Below are 20809 nucleotides of genomic sequence, written 5' to 3'. Positions count from 1 at the left end.
GCCCCCTCCGGCGTGCCCCATGGCTGGCCGGGAGGGGGGGTGTCCCTTGCTCTCTTTCCCCGCGCGCCTGGAGAAGTTGGTACCGTCCTTGGGCCCCTTCCCCCGTGGGGACGGGGGGGGTCGTGGCGCCCCCTGGCGGCCCTGCCGCGGCGCCTGGCGGCGGCTCGCGGCGGCTCGCGGGGGCTGGGGGCGCGCGCGGGTCCCGCCCCGCGTGGCCGTGCCGTTGGACCGGCCCGTAACGGCCGTTCGGGGCGGGCGCGGTGCCGGCGGCCCTTCCTCCCTGCCTGCCTTTCAGCAGCCTTTTCTTTAGTAGCTGATATTTTTTTCTCTCTCTCCCCCCCCCCCCCCCGCCCCGTTTTTTGTCTTCTCCTCTTGCAGGCGTAGTGGTTTCTGGCTGGGAGCGGGGGAAGGCGGGGGAGCCATGCTTCGTTCCTTCAGTTACGTGACTGATCACACTGGCTTCTGTGGTACTATCAAAAACTCACCGAGTGACTTCGTGGTGACGGAAATCGAGATGCCCAAACACTTCCTTAGGGATACCCGGGCTGAATCGCTTCAGAAAACCAGCGAAGCGCCGCTGGAACAAAGTAGCCCGGGCCTGCAGCAACCCAAAAAGCTGAGAACGGAGCCTCCTGGTCCGTGTGCCGAGGGCTGTGGTGGTGGTGCGCCCAGTCCTTCGGAGCGTGACCCGAGTTGGGCAGGAGGCGACTGTTCTGCATCCCCTAACAAAACCCAGCGCGAGGGTGAACCTGAACTGAAATCTGGCCTCGAGGAAGCCAGTATATTGGATTCCTTACTAGGCAAACCCATGAGTGAACTGCTTAATAAATTTGCTTGTGATCTGAAGGATGCGTGGGACTTGGAAAATAATGCCGATTCTATCACTGGGGAGTTCTCGCTGGGACCTATACTGGACAAGAAAAATCGAGCTGATTTACACGGTGCTATTAGGCAGAAATTCCCCTTTCTAGTCACTGTTACAAAAGACAATGAAGTGATTGTAAAAGGAAATGCTGACTACAGAGAACTTTGTCAGTTAGTGACTGAAAAGGAAACAAGTGATTTCTTTAAATTTTTAGATGCAAAGCTAGAAAATTCTACATTTTCTTTTGAGCCTGATGGAAACAAAGAGCACAGAAAAGTAGTTCACCACTTTATCAATAGAAAATTTGGGAAAGTTTTAGAAACAAAGTCTTTCACTGTGACAGATGTCAATGATCAGCCAAATATGTCAATAATGGTACGATTTCGAGGAAAAAGTTGGTCCAGAAAAAGGTCTGCTGGTGGTTTCCAGGAAAAACAAGATCTTTATACAGGTAAATATTACACTTTTAGTGAAAGTGTCAGGTGTTATGGTGTTCTTTAGTAAGACTGAGACTCCGAATCATTTTTATGTGATATATAGGCCTGGTTGACCCATTGTTTATGCTGAAGTAAATCATTATTAATGCAGTGTAGTTACATCGCTGGAGAAGGAGATGGATGAATCAAGTTACTGCAGTGATTTTACATAAACTGTTCAGTGATAATGGTTTCAGTTCTTTTGGCTGTAGCACTAATTCTGTGTTATTCCTTGTGTGCTAGCTTTCCCTTGAAAGTAATTGGGGGATTTTAGAAGGTGCATCTAGATGTTGGACAAGTTAGTAAGGTCAAATTTGATTTATGATCTCATTCCTTAAAGCAGTTGGTTTCTGATATAGAGAATGTTTCTAGCAATAAGTCAGTACATGTTCATTGAATTGTGTTGCATTTTATCAGGTACTATTTTTAAAGGCAGCAGGGGTTTCTGGTTGTTCCAAGAGTTTTGTTTACTGTGTCTTTATTTTTCTCTTTCAATACTGAAGAAGTCCCATTTCCTTTAGTTTTGTGGGGTGGGAGGACTGTATCTTTGCAGTTCCCATGCTATTACAGTTTGAAGGGAAGAACCTGCCCATCTGTCGTGGCAGAACACCTGTATGATTTAGAAGTGCAAATTCCTAATAATTCTGAGATGATTGTTTCAGCTTTCACCCTTCAGAAAGAAAATCTAGAAACACTAGAAGCAATCGGCTTCTTGGCTGCTGAACTTGGTGTTCTTCCTTCAGACTTCAGTTACACTGGCATCAAAGATAAGAAGGCTATTACTTACCAACCTATGGTCGTGAAGAAGGTGACTCCTGAGAGGTACTAACAATCTGGGTGCATTAAGTTTAGCACATATTTGTGTGTGTTAATAAGTATCAACGTGGTATGATCTTCTGAAATGTTCTTATTGATGTGTCTTCCCTTCTCCTGTATTACAGCACAGTGGAAATGGCTGTAATATTTTGTGGCTTTAGGGAATATACAGCTTAGCGCTGAAGTCCCCCAGTGTTGGAATTTAAAGGAAAGTCTTGCCTTTCTCTGTATTTTTCATAATACGAATATACTGTATCTTCTGGGACAGCATCCTTCCAATTCATGCTCATGGGATCCGCTTTACAATTTCTTAAATACCATCCACCAGCTGGAACCGAGAAGAAGCCTATATACTACATGACGCAACAGCTTTCCACATACTATCAAAGTATTGTCTTGTGGTCCACAGACAACAGCTTAAAAGCTTTATACGGCTACAAAACTAAAGTAAATCATTACAAATATACTTTGGACAGATGCTGTCTTTGAGTGTTAAGTATCAACTTCCATTGTATTGTCCCGTTTAGAAACATGAGACTAAGTAAAGAAGGTATCACCAAACCCGAGGGCAGAAAATACATTCTGAATAACGTGTCAATAATACAAGATGTGCCTTTCCATTCCTTGTTTTTGTTACTCTCTGTAGCCAGCTCAGTGGGTAAAAAATATATATTAAGTTCTGCCATAGTAACAGTAAAAATGCTGGAGTCAAAACCATAACTTCTTCCTCAGCTTTAACTTCCTAATGGTTTTTGGTCATAGCAACAAAGTACGCTTTGCAAATAAAGGAAAGTAGAATTTATGTTTTTAGGATTTATTACTAACAAAAATATATATCAATAGTAAAATTCCACTGCAAACTGGGCTGCAAGGCCAGTTGTTCAAGAGATGATTAGCAAAACTGCATTAATGTTTAAATGATTAAGCAAAATAGTTAAATGCTTCCGAGCCACTAGCATAACAGGGAAAATAAATAATTTTTATAAATAAATAATTTATAAAGTTATTAAAATATGGCTTAGAATATAAGCTTTCATGCTGAAAGTTTCCTTTGATTTGAATGACTCTTACTTACACACAAGAACAAAGAGATTGAGTGGATACTTTAAAGGGCAAATACTTGAACTGTCAGCTGTGTTTCCAATTACAAGCATGTGCAAGCATACCCAGAGAATCAGTGCGCTGAGTTTGTTTTTGTTAAGGCTGACCAAGAAAGAGCAATTGTGTTTTGGAGTCTGCTAGAGCACATTACTTTTTATTTTTCTTTTTTTTTTTTTTTTTTAATGAAAAGCAGATTTTTAGGACTGAAGACTAAATTCCGTGTTTTTCAATAAAAAATGCAAAACTTTCTCAGTTGCCGTGAGAAAGTTCAATGAATTGCTTCATTCCAATATCTGGTGAGCTGCAGAATATAAGTGCAAATGAAGCAAATATTTAGAAAGTATTTCTGGACTATAACTAAATTTTAAGACTTCTATCTGCATTTGGTTTGGTTTTCTCATAATAATCCATTTTAAATCCCTTTTTATTTTTTTTTAAAGGTTTTTAATTCTAGTGCAAAGGTAAAGAAGACATTGATTAGAAGTTGGATAGCTTTAGGAGAGGATGGTTCATAATTTCTCCCAATTATTTATGCAGGTTGAAAGAAATTGGAAGCAAAATGGAAAAAAAGGGCATGAGAATACACAACATACATTCAGCATGCCAGCACCTTAGACTTGGTCAGCTGAAGGGCAATCGCTTTGATATAGTTGTGAGAGATCTCAAACACCACAGTCATGACTCTTCTGCAGATTTGAAAGAGAGAATATCTGAAGCAATGAAAAACGTTGAGGTAAAAAAGCCTCATGGTTGCCAATAATGAACAGAGTTTTAATTCTGTGCTGTAAAAAGAAAAAGTACTTTTAAACAAAATGCTTGTAATAGCACAGTAATGGCACTATTTCCCAGTTTTGATGCTTTTTGCTATTTTATGTCTTTCCTGCATTACTTAAGGAATCACAGGAGTAAAGCTGCCTTCCAAGGAGGGACCATAAGTGAATTCATTCTGTGTTACAGACTGCAGACCCCAGAGTGGTGCAGCAAGACAGATGGGAAATATAGTAGCAAATGCGTATGGATATATGAGCTATTGCTGCACAGATCTAAGGCCAACTGAAGTGATGTGTTTCACTATGGCAGTTGACAGCGTAAAAGAATGTAGTACACATGTCAACTGGTTGTCTTTTTTGGTCTTGTGAGGAACATGCATGGTTGGCTCGGGTGAAAAACTGCGTACTTTCATGGCATAAATACATGTGAAATGTCCGTACCAAAGAAAGAAGATTCCCTGAAATTCAGTGGATTTTGATTGCTGTTATCCTTACTCCCGGAAGAAAACCCCATCACCAGACATTCTTAAATCACTGAGAAAAGTAGAAGAAAATAATGGAAAAGAAAAACTTGAGGTGTTTTGTACAGCAGTAATTTTCCTGCCCTATCTTTCTAAGTAGTAACCATAATACAAATTACTTTAAGAAGATTAATCCGGGAATAAAGACTTGAATGAAAATACATTACATGTATTTTGGAAATTAATTTTATTATTGAAAAAAGCATTCAACTGATACTTTAATGCTTTTCCCTCTCTCTCTGCTCCATCTGACTGGTTTTTTGTTTTGCTGTTTGGAAAATGAACACAAATTCCTATGATTATGTCACTTGCTTTATTAGATTTAGCTTACTGGTCAGATGATGAATGCAAAACCAGCATATGTGTTAATCCAAAATACGGATTTTTCATCTTCCATGAAAACAAAATTGTGTATGGGACCTAAGGATGTCCAAAGCAAGGTTATATAATTTGAACTGAATAACCAGTTCCAAAACAAATACCATATGTTTTTTGCTTGCCTACTCCATGCATACTTACTATTTTCTAGAAAAGGATGTTCTCATTGGGTCACATGGCTGTGATTTTACTGCCCACATGTGACCTAGAATTCATCAGGAGACTTAAAATGCCAATTAGCAGAAGCGCTCACTCTTTACTATTGTAATAATAATACAAATGATCTCATGTGAAAAAAGATTAGTATTTTTAAGGAAAAATGTCCCAACGGTGGTTACTGTTCATTACCTGTGCTATGCCGCATTTGCTTGAGTAGAGATTTCATAATTTGGCACATATAAAGAGCTCGATTACTTTGACTTGGCCTGTGGTTGAATTTATAATAATTAACTATATAGAAATAATTTTGTTTCATTTACCTATTTTTTTATGAAAGTGAAGACAATGATAGAACTTGGTTGTCTTGTTAGATGTTTCTAAATCAGGTGCTAAAATATTGTAATGAATCATAAGTTATGATTTTGTTACATATTATTTCTGATTAAAAAGCCAGTTTGTATGCATTTTGGATGTAAATGTAGATGTATGTGTGTTGTATGCTTAGTCTTACTAATTGTACCTGGTACTTTCATGCTTTTAACATATTTATTCTTTATCATTCTAGACAAAAGGTTTTGTAAATTACTATGGACCTCAGCGATTTGGACAAGGACAAAATGTTCAGACAGATCAAATAGGATTGGCTTTACTGAATGAAAACATGGTATTTTCGTTTTGTAATTTAAGTAGTTACTGTCAAGTTAATTTCACATTACTGTTGCAATGTCTAGCCCTGGAGCTGACCTTCCCAGTGAACAATTTCATTTGTGAGATAAACCCATATGTGTGCTGGAAATAATTGCCAGATCAGTTTTGACAACAACATAAGCATGAAGATCTTCATACTGAAACAATTTTTTTTTAAAACAGCAGGTGCAGCTTTAAATAGTTCAGGAGGTGATTTTTCTGTCTGTGATTGGTATGTGATTGTGATTGGCAGGAAAGTGGCTGCATTCCGTGCAAGGTTTGAACACTAAAATGAAGCAATCTTTATACAATGTTTATTCATGGTCCTGATCGTCTCCTAACTTGTAGCCTCTTTATCCCGCTGGGGGTCTATATACTTCTTAAACACGTCACAAGATATTACGTAGGATCATATGAAAGGATTTGCTTTTTCAATACCACAGTAATTTATCTGCTATATAGAAGAGATTGCTGCTTTCCATTATTCCTTGGCTACTTTCCCAAACTCTTAGTTCTGAGCGATTGCTCCCATGTAAGCTAAGGGGAGCTTATTTCTTAAGTAATAATTCATGAGATGAATCATATACTTTTCAATGTATATGGTATAGTACTTGGCACAGGTCTAAAACAAAATCGGACACTACAAAGTCGAATGAATACTTGAGTATCCTTTTCTTCTAATCTTGTTTTGATTCTGAGAAAAGTCAGGAAAACTTATCCTCCAAATATAAGAAGAATTGAGATTTGAAGGCAGCCCATAGAATTTACTGTTGATGTATCTGACATTTCGAATTCTGGTATGCTAGCAGTTGGTACCAGGTGCCAGTCCCTGAAGAGTAATGATTTAAATCTCTAGTCTTAACTCAGGTACTTTTTAATTTAAAACATGTAGGAACTACTGTTTATGTTAGAAATGTGCCAGTATGTGCTTGCACAGTCCAATACAGAGGAGGACAAGAACCAGATGTCACAGGTTGGTATAAGTGCTAGCAAATTGTGTGGCTCCACTGGTGTTGCAAGTAGCAGAGGTTAGTGTAGTGTTTTGTTTTCCCTGTCACAGTGTCATGTAACCTAATACAGATCAGTATAAAAAAAAAAATTGTTGTCCCTCTGTGTGAGACTGTGGAAAGCGTTCAGTCTAATTTTTGCATGAAACACGCAAAAGGGAAAGAAGGAACCTTCCTGTTCAGGATAGAATGATGGCATTACAAAGTGGAGGAGTTCTAACTGGATGTTCAAGAAGAGTGACTGATTTCTCATAGAGCTTTGAAAGCTCTCTTGTGTTTTCTGTGTGACTAAAAACTTTCTTTAATCTGAGAAGGAACACAACCACATTGGTTTGCTGTTCATGGCATCTTCTGTGAAAGGGAGAATTTTACTTTGACCTTAAAGAACTGGTATAATTTTGAGAGGTTGCAAAATATGCTACCACAGAATTGGATGCATGATTGTCTGTTTACCTGACAAATAGTTGTATTTAAATACAAAAGAATATAAATTATTATTGTTCTTTAAAGGTGAAAGCTGTGAAGTTATTCTTCACACCCGAAGATACTGATGACCCTGTCAACAACACAAAAAGATACTTTCTTCAAACTGGTATGTCCACTTAAATTGTCTATGTATTTATTCAGGGTCAGTATTGTGAGTGAATGAGGTGTTGCTGCACAGAGAGATACTTTTTATTTTGCTGCTGCTTTATACCACTTAATAGCTTATTCTGCGAACTCAGTAGAGTTGCACAGTTAAAAATTAGATGAGGATAAGGCCCTAAATGTGCAAAATAGTGGAAAACTAATGTACTTCAGGTGCAAGACAGTACAGAAACAAACACTGTGTAGCATAATGCTGGAAAAGACTAAGATAATTTTATCAAAGCAGTTTTAGCCTCCTTCCACCTGTCTCCTTTTGGAATATAAACTTCTCCTCCCTAATAAAGGAAGTATACAGAAATGAGACACCCAACTCATACTAAGCACTTACCACCTGTGGGCATCTAATTTTCTGAGATTTCTGTAACAATCTTAGCTCCTGTTTTTTGCACCTTTGGGCTTTGCTTTTACATCTCTTTAATTATGTGTCTCTTCCATGCTTTCCTGTGATCTACCTTCTTTCTGTCTTGAACTAAAAGCAAGTAAATATGTCAAAGGCAGAAGTGTGCCGAGTAAAATGCTCTGTTTGTCATGTTTATTGTTTTTATCATTCAACTTAACTTTCTCTCCAAAACTAAAAATTTGGAGTTGCTCTCGACTTCAAATATATTTGTTCTTTTCAAATATTCCACATCTATTAGCCTGCTTATCACTGTAGATTGACAGAACAACTATGATATATATCTTAAAGAGACACAGATACTTTTCATTTTGCAAAAAAGATACAGTGAATCATTCTGTGCTGTACATTGCTGTATGATGCATGGAAAGACATTGATGTGGACTCTGAAAACAGCTGCTTGCCTTTTCCTGAAAGCGAAAGGGTAAAAGGCTATGCAGAAGGCTTCGTCAGATAATCACTTGTAATGAGAAAATATGTAAACCATAAAATTTTAAATATACAACATTTATATAATGTAGTACAAGTCTGATTAAATACATTTTCATCTTGGTTGAGGCTCAGACTTCCCAGTGGCCAATGCAAATTGTACCTTTAAAATAAAGACATGTTTTTTACCCCCTATGAAATACATGTTCTCAAATGATGTAAAGTAGAGGTTTAATGTTCTTTTATAGCTTGTTTTTTACTTTCAGTTACCTGATCTAAAAAAACCTTTGGAGTGATGAAGTAAGTTTCCAAAAAAAAAAAAAAAAGCAAACTAGGCTGAAGAACTGAATGGCAGCTAGTTTAGTTTATACTGCATGAAGTAGAATAGAATTCATGGGACTGTGTTGATAGGCAACTAAGATGAAATTTGTCTAACATGACACATTGAAGGAAAGGGAATAATAACCTAAAAGTCAGCATAAAGAGGTTAGACTGACACATTTTCCCTACCTGATTATTTCATGTTCTTAAGTGTATTTTTTCCTGACAGGTACTATTTGAAAAATCAGGGTTTACTTACATGGTTATTTTTGTTTATATCAGAAGATGCAAAGGGTGCACTCTTGATGCTGCCAGAATTTAAAGTGAGAGAGAAGATGTTGCTACGAGCTTTAAATCGCTATGGTGTAAATCATGAAGGTTGTACCAAAGGATGGCTCAATATTCCTCATTCCATGCGCATATTCTATGTCCATGCTTATTGCAGTAAAATTTGGAATGAAGCAGCATCATATAGACTGAAGATCTATGGTTCAAAAGTTGTTGAGGGTGATCTTGTCTTCTCAGAAGGAAATGATGAAAGCGTTTCCCTGAATGACAAGGTGAGTCTTCACAAAATAGTTCTTGTAAAAAAAAATAGCTTAATGCACTTGAATACATAGTCATATATACTCTAATGATTTTATTTTGGTTCGTTCATTAAAATATTTAATATTAGTGACAAAGGTGAAAAAAGTGGTGTAGCTTTTTTTGATTTACTATAAATAGGCATATAAGCTAGATGTATGTTAGCAGCTTTTATCTGTTCTGGCTGTTCATTTTATTCAAGTGAGAAGAAGGAACAGAATGTCAGAATTGATATATGTAAGAATTTAGCCTGCATGGTATATAATGCTCTTCTTAGGATCTGACAGGGGAAAGCCTTCAGAGTGGACTCTGGGTGTGCCTATGTTATCAGCCAGTGCAGATCTGAGTCTTGCTCTCCAGGTCAGACCTTCCCATTATATATATTAATGAACGTAAGCCCATGGTGAAAGGTGGCCTCAGACTGAACTGGTAATCTCGTTGCAGCTACACAGTCAAAGCACGTGTAGCACAATTTCACTTACTCAGGCAACTAAAAGATTGACAGTGGGTCTAAACTGTTACTGGCTGTTCAAAGAATGCAGCAGTCGTCTTGGGAAAGTAGTAAAGGGCAAGGGAGTGCTTCTGCTCGCCCACAGCACAGCCCTGGGTGCTGTGCGTGGAGCCATAGGTGAGCCAATGAGCAGAAGCCAGCAGTGGAGTGTATGCTGGTCCCAGGTCTTGGCATGCTGAAGTCCGTTCTGAAGCCATTTCTTTCAGGGTTAGCATACCTTTTTCTTATTGTGGAAGCAGTTGGGTCTCCTCCCAAGTTGCAATAGGACAAGAGGAAATGGCCTCAAGTTGCGCCAGGGGAGGTTTAGATTGGATATTAGGAAAAAATTCTTCACCGAAAGGGTTGTCAAGCATTGGAACAGGCTGCCCAGGGAAGTGGTTGAGTCACCATTCCTGGAGGTATTTAAAAGACGTGTAGATGTGGCGCTTAGGGACATGGTTTAGTGGTGGACTTGGCAGTGCTAGGTTTATGGCTGGATTCAATGATCTTAAGGGTCTTTTCCAACCTAAATGATTTTATGACTCTATCATTCTCCTGATCATCAGATAAAGCATAGGATTTTGCAGTGTTTTACTGGATAATAAACAGGTGTGCGCATAGGCAGAATGTATCTCATTTCTTTTGGGTGAACATCTTACAAATTTGAAAGCAAGAGCACTTGGAAGGTTACTGAATAACCTCCAGTCCCTGTAGAGTGGCTTCTGTTTCCATTGTAATTTTTCTTCAACAATATTTTTGAGAGTGAATGTTAATAAAACAAGTAGATCAAAAAATGAAAACCAGAGGTATCAAATTCAATATTGAGTTACTGAGTTTAATATAGATATATTCCTATTTAATATGAAACATTTTTCTTAGTATTTTTGCTTTTGCTGGTGTAGCACAAGATTGCATTGGCACAGTTAACTTCAAAGAATGTGAGTTTGTAGTGATAATTTGCTAATTAGTGGTAGCTAGCATCAGTAAATATTTAATGCAACACCATTTACCAGTAAACAGATTACTTTATATTAAGCATCTGTACTATTTTTCATACCTGAAATAGATTATTGTCCTTGCAGTAGTCAAATAACCTTAGAATCCTTTATGAATTTGGGAGTATAGTGCATAATTCCTAAAATAAAGTGTATGTTTTATTTTTAAAAAAGGGTTTTTTCTTAACTTCTTAAATGTCTTGTCAGGTTCATGTAGTCACTGCTCCAGAAGAGTCAGCTAACAAATACTCTATGAACCAAGTAAGTCTGTATGAAAAATTCTGAGTTGTTGATCTCTTTATTTGATTAAAATGTTTTCTTTTTAAAAATAATGTGATTAAGTTAACTGGTGCAGTTTTCTTCCTTGCCAGAATGCACATTAAAGAAAACACATGTGAACTAATCTCCACTCTCATAACAAACAGGAGGAAAGAATATTTACTTTGTAATGGAAATAAGTACAGTGTCATTTGCAGTATGGCAATATTTATCTTGAAGCTGACTGTAAATACTTTGAAAATTTTTTCAGTCTACTGGGAAGAACTTTCGAGAGCAGCTGACATTCTAATTTTTGAAGGTTCGGGGTGTGTAGTTGTGAAGTCTTACATAGGCAACTTAACATCTTTATTGCTGTGTCTTTCCCAACAAGCAAGGAAATTCATGTTAGTCTATTTCTAGTTTGTTTTAGGAATCCTGATACATTGATTATTTTTTCTGCTTTAATTACATCCAAGATACCTGCCTTGCACTGCTTTATTTCACAAGAGAAGCTGCTGTTCTACTATTTCAGGCCCCAAAACACAAGATTTAGACACATTTAAAATTGTAATCACATTTATTTAAAGGGGAATTGGTGGGCTTTATTTCAAATATGTTTGTTGTTTTGGTTTTTTCTTTGAAGGTGGTTCTTCCAATGGTGGGACATAGTATCAAGTATCCCAGTAATAAAGTTGGGCAATGGTACCATGAAAGGCTTTCTAAGGATGAGCTGCAGATGTGCAAATTCAGAGTGTCTCCATTACAGCTGAATATACCTGGATGCTACAGACCCATTTTGAAAAATGTTCAGAATCTGTCATATTTTTTGGAAGGTAGTGAAAAAGGAATTGAAATTGAAGACAACCATCTGAATGAATCAAAAGTCTCTCTTCATGTATCATTTGACCTTGATCCTTCATGTTATGCAACAGTCTGTCTGAGAGAAATAATGAAATGTGACTTTTAAGATTCCAGTTAATGAAAAATTGCAGGAATATTATACTACGGTGATATTTTATGTATAATGCCAAGAAAATAAGGGAGAATAACAGGCTCAAGCCAGAAACGGGAAAAATTTGTAGATTGAGATTCATACTGATTAGGAAAAAACCCCACCAAAACCCTTTGGAATGTTCCAAAAACGTTCCAAACCCTAAATGCAAACACTTGGATGCATTGGAATAAAGCTATGTGTTACGCTAGGCAGGTTTAACAGAACTTTAAGAAGCCATGGGCTGCAAGCATGAATTTCACATTTGCATAGACATCTGACTTGCAAAATTAAACCCTGCAAAAATATTTGCAGCAAACAAATGTATCTTTTATTTCATAATTTTTTTTTTAAATGGTTTATACAAATGCTGTTCAAGCAATAATGTTACAAGTTTGCAGCCTACAGGTATCTAATTGAAAAGTTGCTGTACTGAGGTTCACTAAATATATTGTGTTTTCGTTGTGTTCAGGCACCAAGCGTTAAAAGGTAAAAGTCCTGAGTCAACAGTGACAAGTCATCTGATATTTTATCAGACATTTGATGAATCCCCCAACTTAAATTAATGCTAAGGATTCCAGGAGTAAGTAGTGCATAGCTGTTAGTTAGTGCCTATTCAAGTAAGCTCATCAAGACGAGGTGAATAATTAACATAACTGCAAAACCATTTATAATAAAACCAAAACCCTGCTTTATTGTTTACAGGATGCAGATTTTATTCCTGTTACTGTAAAGCCTGACGGTGGCAAAAAATATACTAATGGAACCATCTCTGGAAAAAAGCTTTTATATTTTTTTTGTAAATAAAAAAACCAACAGTTAACTGTAATAAAAAGAGTGGATTTGTGGGAAAGGGGAGAGGAGAAAATGTCATTTACCTTGACTTTAGCAAGGCGTTTGACACTGTCCCACGATATTCTTCAAATCAACTTAGGACATTATGGTCTGGATAGGTGTACAACCAGATGGCTAAAAAAATGATTGGATGAGGCTCGGAGAGTAGTGGTTAATGGGTCATACCCTACCTGGAGTGAGTACCACAGGGGTCTCTCCTGGGCCCCATCCTGTTTAATGTCTTTGTCAGTGACCTGGAGGAGGGGATAGAGTTCACCCTCATCGAATTTGCAGATGACACCACGTTAAGAAAACAAACAGATACTCTGGAGGATCAGGCTGCCATTCAGGGCAACCTAGACATGCTGGAGGAACAGGCCAACAGGAACCTTATGGCATTCAGCAAGGGCAAACGCAAAGTGCTACCGCTGGGAAGGAAGCACCCCTGCAGCAGCCCAGGCTGGGGAGGGACAGGCTGGGGAGCAGCTCTGTGGGAATGGCCCTGGGAGCCCAGTGGGCAGCTGAACGTGCGCCAGCTGTGTGCATTGGCAGCAAGGGTGACCAGCAGCCTCCTGGGATGTGTTAGCAGGGACACAGCCAGTAGATCAAGGGAAGGGATTATGTCTCATTTTTCAGCACGTGTTAGACCACATTTAACTTCTATGTCCAGTTTTGATCCCCAGCACAAGAAAGACCTCAAAAAACTGGAGCAAGCTCAGCAAAGGGCCTCCAGGGTATTTGGGGACTGGAGCACTTGCCATCTGAGGAGAGGCTGAAGGAACTGGGCTTGTTCAACCTGGAGAAGAGACGGCTTTGGGGGGAACCAACAGCAGCTCCCCAGTACCTATGGGGAGGTTAGCAAGAAGATGGAGCCAGGCTCTTCATAGCGGTGCACGGCAGGAGAACAAGAGACAATGAGCATAAATTGAAATGAGAGGTTCAGACTGGTTAAAAGGAAATACTTTTCCCCTGTGAGGACAGTCAGGCAGTGGAACTGGCTGCCCAGAGGCTGTGCAGGCTCCACCTGAGATTTCAAAGATTTCCAAGACCCAACAGGATAAAGCTTTGAGCAACCTGGTCTGAGCTCAGAGGCAACCCTGTTTTGTGGAGGCAGTTGGACTAGAGACCTCTTCCAGCCTGGATTACCCTGTTATCCTAAGCAGAGTATTGCAACTGTTTATTCAATCTGTAGATGGCAGTATGACTTAAAACTAAAATGGAAACCTCTACTCATTTTTACTGAAAGAGAATTAATAATATAAATTGAATTCTGTTTATGGCATCAGTCTTTCTTTCAGTTGTTGCTAACAGCTGAGTAAGATAAATCTCCCAGGGTTGGTAAATAGACCTAGAATTATAGGAGTAGGAAAAATAGAAATATAGAAATACAATTCACATGATTTCAATGCTGGTATAAAACTGTGTAGCAATGAAGGATTCAGATAATTCACTGCCTTAAATAAGAGGATTACTCCGTAAGTCTGTATAAGTAATTCAAAATTTGACCCTTAGCTTTTATATGGGGAAGATAGACTGTCATGCAAACAATAGCTACGGAGCCACTGTAGGCGACTTACAATGCTTGCTCTATTACAGTGCTTACTCTACACCTCAAGTTTATTGTATTCAGCCAAACTGATTGAAAAATCCATTTCCCTGCCACGACCCATCTGAGACAGCTTTGTTCCTGTCTTTGCTTTTCAGTATCACCTCTTCTGTCTTCCACCTGCCCTTAAAAATACCTCTCTTCTGGAAAATTATTTTTAACTCGAGTCATTTTGGTACAGCACAGCACAGAAAGAGTTGTCCTGTCACCACTGACATGGTAAAGAGCTCCAGTGCAGACAGGAAGCTGCGTGCAGTTACAATGACCAGAAGAAATGAATTAGCACTGAAGTTCCATTTAAAGAGACTATTGTGGTCGTCTTCGATGTGGCTCAAAACAGCCTTGAAAACCATCTCATCACATACAAGATTTGAATACATAAAGTATTAAAAGTTGAGCCTTGATTTGGAAAAATACAAAAGGTCAGATTAAAAGGTTTTTGACTGAAAGGCATGCTATTTTAAAATAAAAGATCAGAAGATGGTGTTAAAAGAGTTCCCCTATAATCATTTTAGGCTCTTTTGTCAGTACTTCTATTGAACACTAAAAGGACTAATCTTCTTAAGCAAAAAATTCTTTCAGCAACTTTAAGGTGAAAGAGCTAATTATGTGTGTCCATGGGTTAAATTCCTATAGTAGAAAAGTTCTACTAGGGAAAAAGTCAGGTTAGCTATTAGAGTGTTTATACGGTAAACATCCTTCTTATTTCCGTGGGCATTTATTTGTAATGCATTCTCTTAATCTTAGCAGCTATTTTGCAGGATTATGTACATGAACAGTTGAGTTCAGAGAGTTTTGTATGAGTGCAATACTCATCTCCCTAAGTATAATCTATATAAGCAAAACATCTGTGCCCCTGCATTTAGAAAAGAAGATAATCATTGTGCACTGATCTGAGTTTAAGGAAAAGATTGATGTGTTAGTCATCTCTCATCTTACTAAGTACTTCTATTGCTAGCATGCTTTTCTGATAAGCCTTAAAGCACTTTGCTAATACTAATGAAGACAGGTCTCTGATTCTGTTTCTAACAAAAGGGGTTTTAAGTTCAATGGCCAGTTGATTTTTTCAGCACAGATGATAGATAATTGGGCATTTGAATGGGAAAAATGCAAATGTTCTTAATCTGTGAAATCCTGTTACTTTTAATTCATTACAAATTTGACAACTAGTATTATCCTCAATGAGAATGTACAAATTTTTAGATCTTTCAGAATGAGATGGCTTAAAATTACATTCCTATCATAAAGGCAGTTCAGAAGCCAGGTAGATGTGTGATTACTGGCCCAGCTCACTCATTAAAACTCCATTAACTTCTCTCTTACTGTCAGTGCCTGTCAGCCGGTGATTTGACCTCTTACATCCAGCTGATGAGCACAAACCTCTTTTCCTTTCTCTTGCAGAACTTCTGCCCATAATAAAAGCTCAAGGGAACAAGCTGAGAAACTATTAACACTTTCCTTTCTTTCAGTCCGCAGTCACGCCTTGCAGCCCATTGGTTCAGATCTAGATTCCTTTTAGAGGAAATGAAACCAGACAGTGAGCTCCAGTTGCATGCCAAGCACACTGCGTCCAAATGGAGGAACAAGAATCCAATCGAGAGGTTGGTCATTTGGACAGCTTCAAACCTTATACATGAGTGTGTTCTGTTGTGGAGCCTAGACAACATTTAGCCCAAAGTAGAACCACTGAACCGCACGTTGTGTAAGTACAGAGGCTTCAGTGCTCTAGTATGTTCATCTGCTTCTGACACACCAAAAAGCTTGCTCATATAGACATTGTCTGAGAATGTTGTGTTTGCAAGGAAGGCAGAATCAATTAAGTCAGATGTTTGCACCATCTGAAGTTACTTCATTCTGCTCAGCAGAAGTCAATCTTATATTACAGCAGTTTAAATGCGTTTTCAGCTTATACACAAATGCTCCTACCTGCTTAGAACAGTAAGGTTTTTAATTAGCTTTAGAAATGACTGTTTTTAAAAAATGATTCTGTCTGTCTTTCAGAATGTTCCTGCACTTAAAAACCCAGGACACCCTCTCCCACCCCCAGCAAAAGGCACTTTGTCTTTTTACCTTCACATCTTTATTCACATCTCTACTGAAATCATTAATATCTGTGTTGAGCTCATAAGCCAAATTTCAGAACTCTGCATAGAAAGAACTGTAATAATATGTGGCCAAACCATTCACTTGTGAAAGCACAACAGGAACCATTTAGTGATTTTGTATTGATATTGCATAGAAACAAATACATAGAATTAAACTGGATTTGTATTTAGCACTTTACAACTGCAATGGTTTGGATCAAGGCTCAGTCTTGTACCTTATCCTGTCTGCAACAGTTCCTATAAGTGGACATGTAGGAAAGAGTAAAGCAAGGGAAGCATACATGATATTTATCCTCCAACTGTTTTCAGTTCAGGTGATTTCCTGAGCCTGAGTGGTTTTGCTATTTATTAACTCTCAATGGATTTCTTTCCCAAGTATTTCTCATCTTCCCTTGAATATGTTCAACCTCTTCCCAGAGTTCCATGTTTGCTACCTGTTGTATGAAGATCCACCTTTTGTTTTTTTTTTAAACTGCCTCCTTCTGACTTCATTTGATGATCCTTGGCTCTCGTATTTCAATACAAGGCATAGTAAAGACTTCATCCCTATCTATCCTCTTGGTACCCAGCCGTTTGTATGCTTCCCATATGTATCCCCTAAATCAGTTACTTACCGCAGCTGAGCAGCTATGCAGTCTCTGCTCCTATGGAAGCTATTCCATACTTACCATACTTGTCCTCCAGTGAGCTTTTCCTGGTTTTTAATATACCCTTTTGGGGATGAGGGATCTAGAACTGCACACAGCTCCATATTTATACCATGGATTTCTCCACTGACATAGTGATGTTTGTTTTGTCCTGTACCTCTCCTAATATGTGATTTCCTTTTTGACACACCCTTCTTCCCCAAGCATTGAAGCAATGTATTCTTGGAACTAGATATCGTAACCCCAAGATTCCACCCCAGAGCGGTGATTACAGCCTGGAGTCAGGTGAAAGCTCATTATTTTATGTGTGAAGTTGGGATTTGTTTTGTCTGTGAGTGACTTTGCATGTGTCTACACTCCAAATTTCATCTGCCGTTGTATTCCTCTGTCATTAGCATCGTAAGGATTTTCTGCAGTTCTTCACACTCTACCCTTATCTTTGTTACCCTGAGTAACTCAGTATCATCATCAGTCTCAGTCACCTCTGTGCTCCACCCCTTAACGCACACACTGAACTGCATTCCAGGGCCCTCCAGCTTATGCAGTGACTGCTTAAAGGTGCTTGGTGACAGACTTTGTCAAGTGCCTTCTGGGAGCTCAAGTGCACCATCTCCACTGCAGCAAGCATTTCCATGCAGCTCTTAACCTCTCCGCAGAACTCCAAGGAGGCTGTAAGGCAATGCTTTACAGAAGCCACATCAGCTCTTCCCCAGTAGATCATAATTCTTCAAGTGTCCACTACTTCTATCCTGTAATAGATTTACCCATTACAGTTCTCTGCCTTATAGGCTTGCACCTCCTCTCATTTTTTCATCCCCTTTATACAGTATATAATTTACAGTTATATAATTAAATAGCTTAGATATGTACTATATCATAGAATAACTGCAGAAAATGCATTCTGTTGTTACCAGTAATCTGAAGTTGAGTTGAAGGTATGAGAAATACACTGAAGAAGGCATGCCAGCTTATTTTTTAGCCTTGTTAAAATGCTCATGAGTTTTGAAAGATCTTCATTTGGATCTGTACTCTGCTCAGTTCAAAGCAGAAATTTGAATCCATATTTCATCACAGCCTGTTAACCACAGTTATAGCCTGTAAAAGTAACTGTTAATGAAGGTAGTGTCAAAGTATGTCATTTTTGACTGAAAGTAGTAAGAGAAAGACTTTCTTGAAATTTGAATATGGGAGACAAAAGGTCAAGTTCTAATTCAGGTGGAAAAGGCTTTGAATCTGTGTGCTGTAGTCACCAGATTATTCTGCAACAAGAGACTGACACAGCTGCGTGCCCATGCTCAGTGTGTCAGGTCCTAGTGGTGAGATATGGGAAAGATTGTCCCTAATGAGAATCTTGCTTCTTGCTTCTGAGCATTAGAGGTTTGGGATGGGAAAACAAGGAAATATTTAGTTCAGTTCCTATGTGCCCAGCAGCAGAACTGAGCTAGTGAAGGAATTCAGACTCCTCAAGGATTTGCACATGCTAAGTAGGACATTTGGGAATGTTGTTAATACCTAACCACTGCTGAGAATCCAAGCCTTAGAGACAACATCTCATAGAAAATCAAGTTAAGCACCTAAATCAACATGTCACTTTTCAAAGTTTGGGCTATAAGTTTGGGCTTAACTATATCAATTAAGGATGCATTTTTTTAATCCTAAGTTTATACCTAAAGGTCTGATCCAACATGCCAAAACACACGGAATTGCCCCCGGAGCAATGCACACTCACCCCCTTCCTTCCTCAGTGCAGGATAAAATGACTGGGGAAGGCAATACCTACCTCCACCCTAACCTGCCAGTGGATGCATCAGATGCTGCGTAAAGCCAGGCATTTCTTGTCAAGTCATCTACCATCTTCCCTGGGATACATAGCCCAGCTGACAACCATCCCACGAAGGTATGATTTTTTTCCTGTGGGAAAGGAGTTTCAGGAAGGAGTCATGGAGCCCTCCTGCTAGGAATAAGAACGTGCTTTGGATTCAGTGCTGAGTCTGTCCACAGCCCTGACTGGCCCTGACTCTCCCCCCACCGGGACTCCCCCCAGCCTGCCCATGGCCATCCCCAGGGAAGCGCTGGACGCCTGGGGCTGGGGCTGCCCCAGTGCCCCAGCTGCCCTGCTCCTGGCTGGGGCGATGGAACAGGCTCTGGCCGTGGCATGGCTGCCTGACAGAACCTCTCACTCAAAAAATTTTCTCCATCATAAAACTGGTTGCAGCATGCATCATTTATATGATACACGCTGCAACCAGACTGTATGATTAATCCCAACACTTCCTTTGTAAAGCCACTTTCTTTTACACCTTGCAAATAATGCTTGTTAGCTAAATGGTTGACAAATTATTAAACTGTGTTACTCAAAAAAATCCTGGAAAACTACAGGGCAGATTTCACAATCTCACACCGGGTGTAAGCCCTAATTCTTGGCTAGACACCTGATACAGATAGTGCTTATCTCCTACAAGTGTGTCCAAGGCAAAGAGTAATTTTCTGTTTCACAACATTTTCACATAAACACGCACTCAGGCATTTTAGCAAAGCCTCAAGCAGCCCACCAGTTACTTGTTCTCCCAGAATAGCATATGATATATGTTATAATGTTACTGTAAATGAACTCTCATCTATTTGTTTCTCCCAAGGGGAAAGAAACAATATACTCCATCAAATTGAAAAGCTCTCTTAAAGATTGAGAGTCCTCCACCTCTCTTTTACTCAGCCTCTCACAGCCAAGCTGGGGAAGTACGTATCAGGGTGTGTAAAACAGCATAAGATCATTTTCTAGATGAAAAAGAAACTTTTGGGGTGGATGCTTTCAACAGCTGGTCTAAGAGAAGTGTGAAGAAGAGATGATTTTGGAGGCTGGGATGACTGTTATATCAAAAGGGGCTATTGATAAGATTGATACTCTGGAGTGGCGTTGGGAAAGGCAGGAATGGGGAGAGAGAGATGGTCTGAGAAAGAAGCAGTGCTTGTAAATGAATGATATCGGGAAGTGAATAATATGGGAGGAGAAAGTCAGTAAGACAGTAAGAGATAAACAATTAGATCTGCTCGTGTAAATTGACATAGCCCCATTTAACTCAGTATTTCTCTGTACACGTACATCACTTCAGAGTGTGACTTGTACTGACCCACTGTTGCCTTTGCTTGAAAGAAGGAAACCAGTTTCTGAAATAGCAGTTCTGTTAAAAGCTGGGGTAGAGTGGAGTAACAAAATCAACAGTACTTAGAAAAATATACTTCTGGGCTTGATCTGATGCTGCCTTGCAATTTATGCAGGCTTTCACCCCTATTCCAAAACAGACGAGATAAGAGAGAGTTTTGCAGCTGTGGCACAGAAGGGTGACTGTGCAAGTCTGGAAGTACGCTCTTATGGGCACAGGCGTGACTGGCTGAAATCAGGACCTGGGGTCAGATCCTTGTCAGCTTGACTGACAGGAGCCAGTTGAGATACTGCAGGGAATATATAGTACAGTGGGGTGTGGGCTGTCAAGGAACACGCTGATTAAAGGGCAGTTTAAAATAAAAGACAGTCTAATGGAGGAAAAGCATGATTTTGGTCTATCTCACTGCAAGTGCAGCCCCAGTGTGATTATAGTATTCCCACCTTCAAATGGACTCTAAGGTTTTATTTTATGCCACTTGTTTTCAAAAGAAGCCAAAGGTTGTGTCCTGCTGTTAATTTATAGTTGCTTTTTAGTACTTTTTAATCAGTAAATAGGAGAA

General features: G+C 39.1%; 2 protein-coding genes across 3 annotated transcripts in view; one reads left to right on the top strand and one right to left on the bottom strand.

Moving 5' to 3' along the window:
• The window catches only part of IRAK4 (interleukin 1 receptor associated kinase 4), a 335362-nt gene that overhangs the window by 15515 nt on the left and 299038 nt on the right, over nt 1-20809 (bottom strand). The gene's annotated exons all lie outside the window — the stretch shown is intronic.
• Nucleotides 30-12717, top strand: PUS7L (pseudouridine synthase 7 like). Of its 2 annotated transcripts, none has more exons than XM_076331579.1 (9): nt 30-79; nt 379-1316; nt 2004-2163; nt 3796-3991; nt 5652-5750; nt 7291-7372; nt 8858-9135; nt 10853-10906; nt 11547-12717. In XM_076331579.1, exons 2-9 carry the CDS (start codon nt 422-424, stop codon nt 11868-11870), a joined length of 2088 nt encoding a protein of 695 aa, XP_076187694.1. In that variant the 5' UTR covers nt 30-79; nt 379-421; the 3' UTR covers nt 11871-12717. The 2 variants fall into 2 exon arrangements, with proteins under 2 accessions (XP_076187694.1, XP_076187683.1); XM_076331568.1 differs by having other exon boundaries at nt 55-75.

The sequence above is a fragment of the Aptenodytes patagonicus genome, chromosome 1 (assembly GCF_965638725.1).
Source record: "Aptenodytes patagonicus chromosome 1, bAptPat1.pri.cur, whole genome shotgun sequence".
NCBI lineage: Eukaryota > Metazoa > Chordata > Aves > Sphenisciformes > Spheniscidae > Aptenodytes > Aptenodytes patagonicus.
The sequence above is the reverse complement of the archived record's forward strand: the minus strand, read 5'-3'. Positions and strand labels throughout refer to the sequence as shown.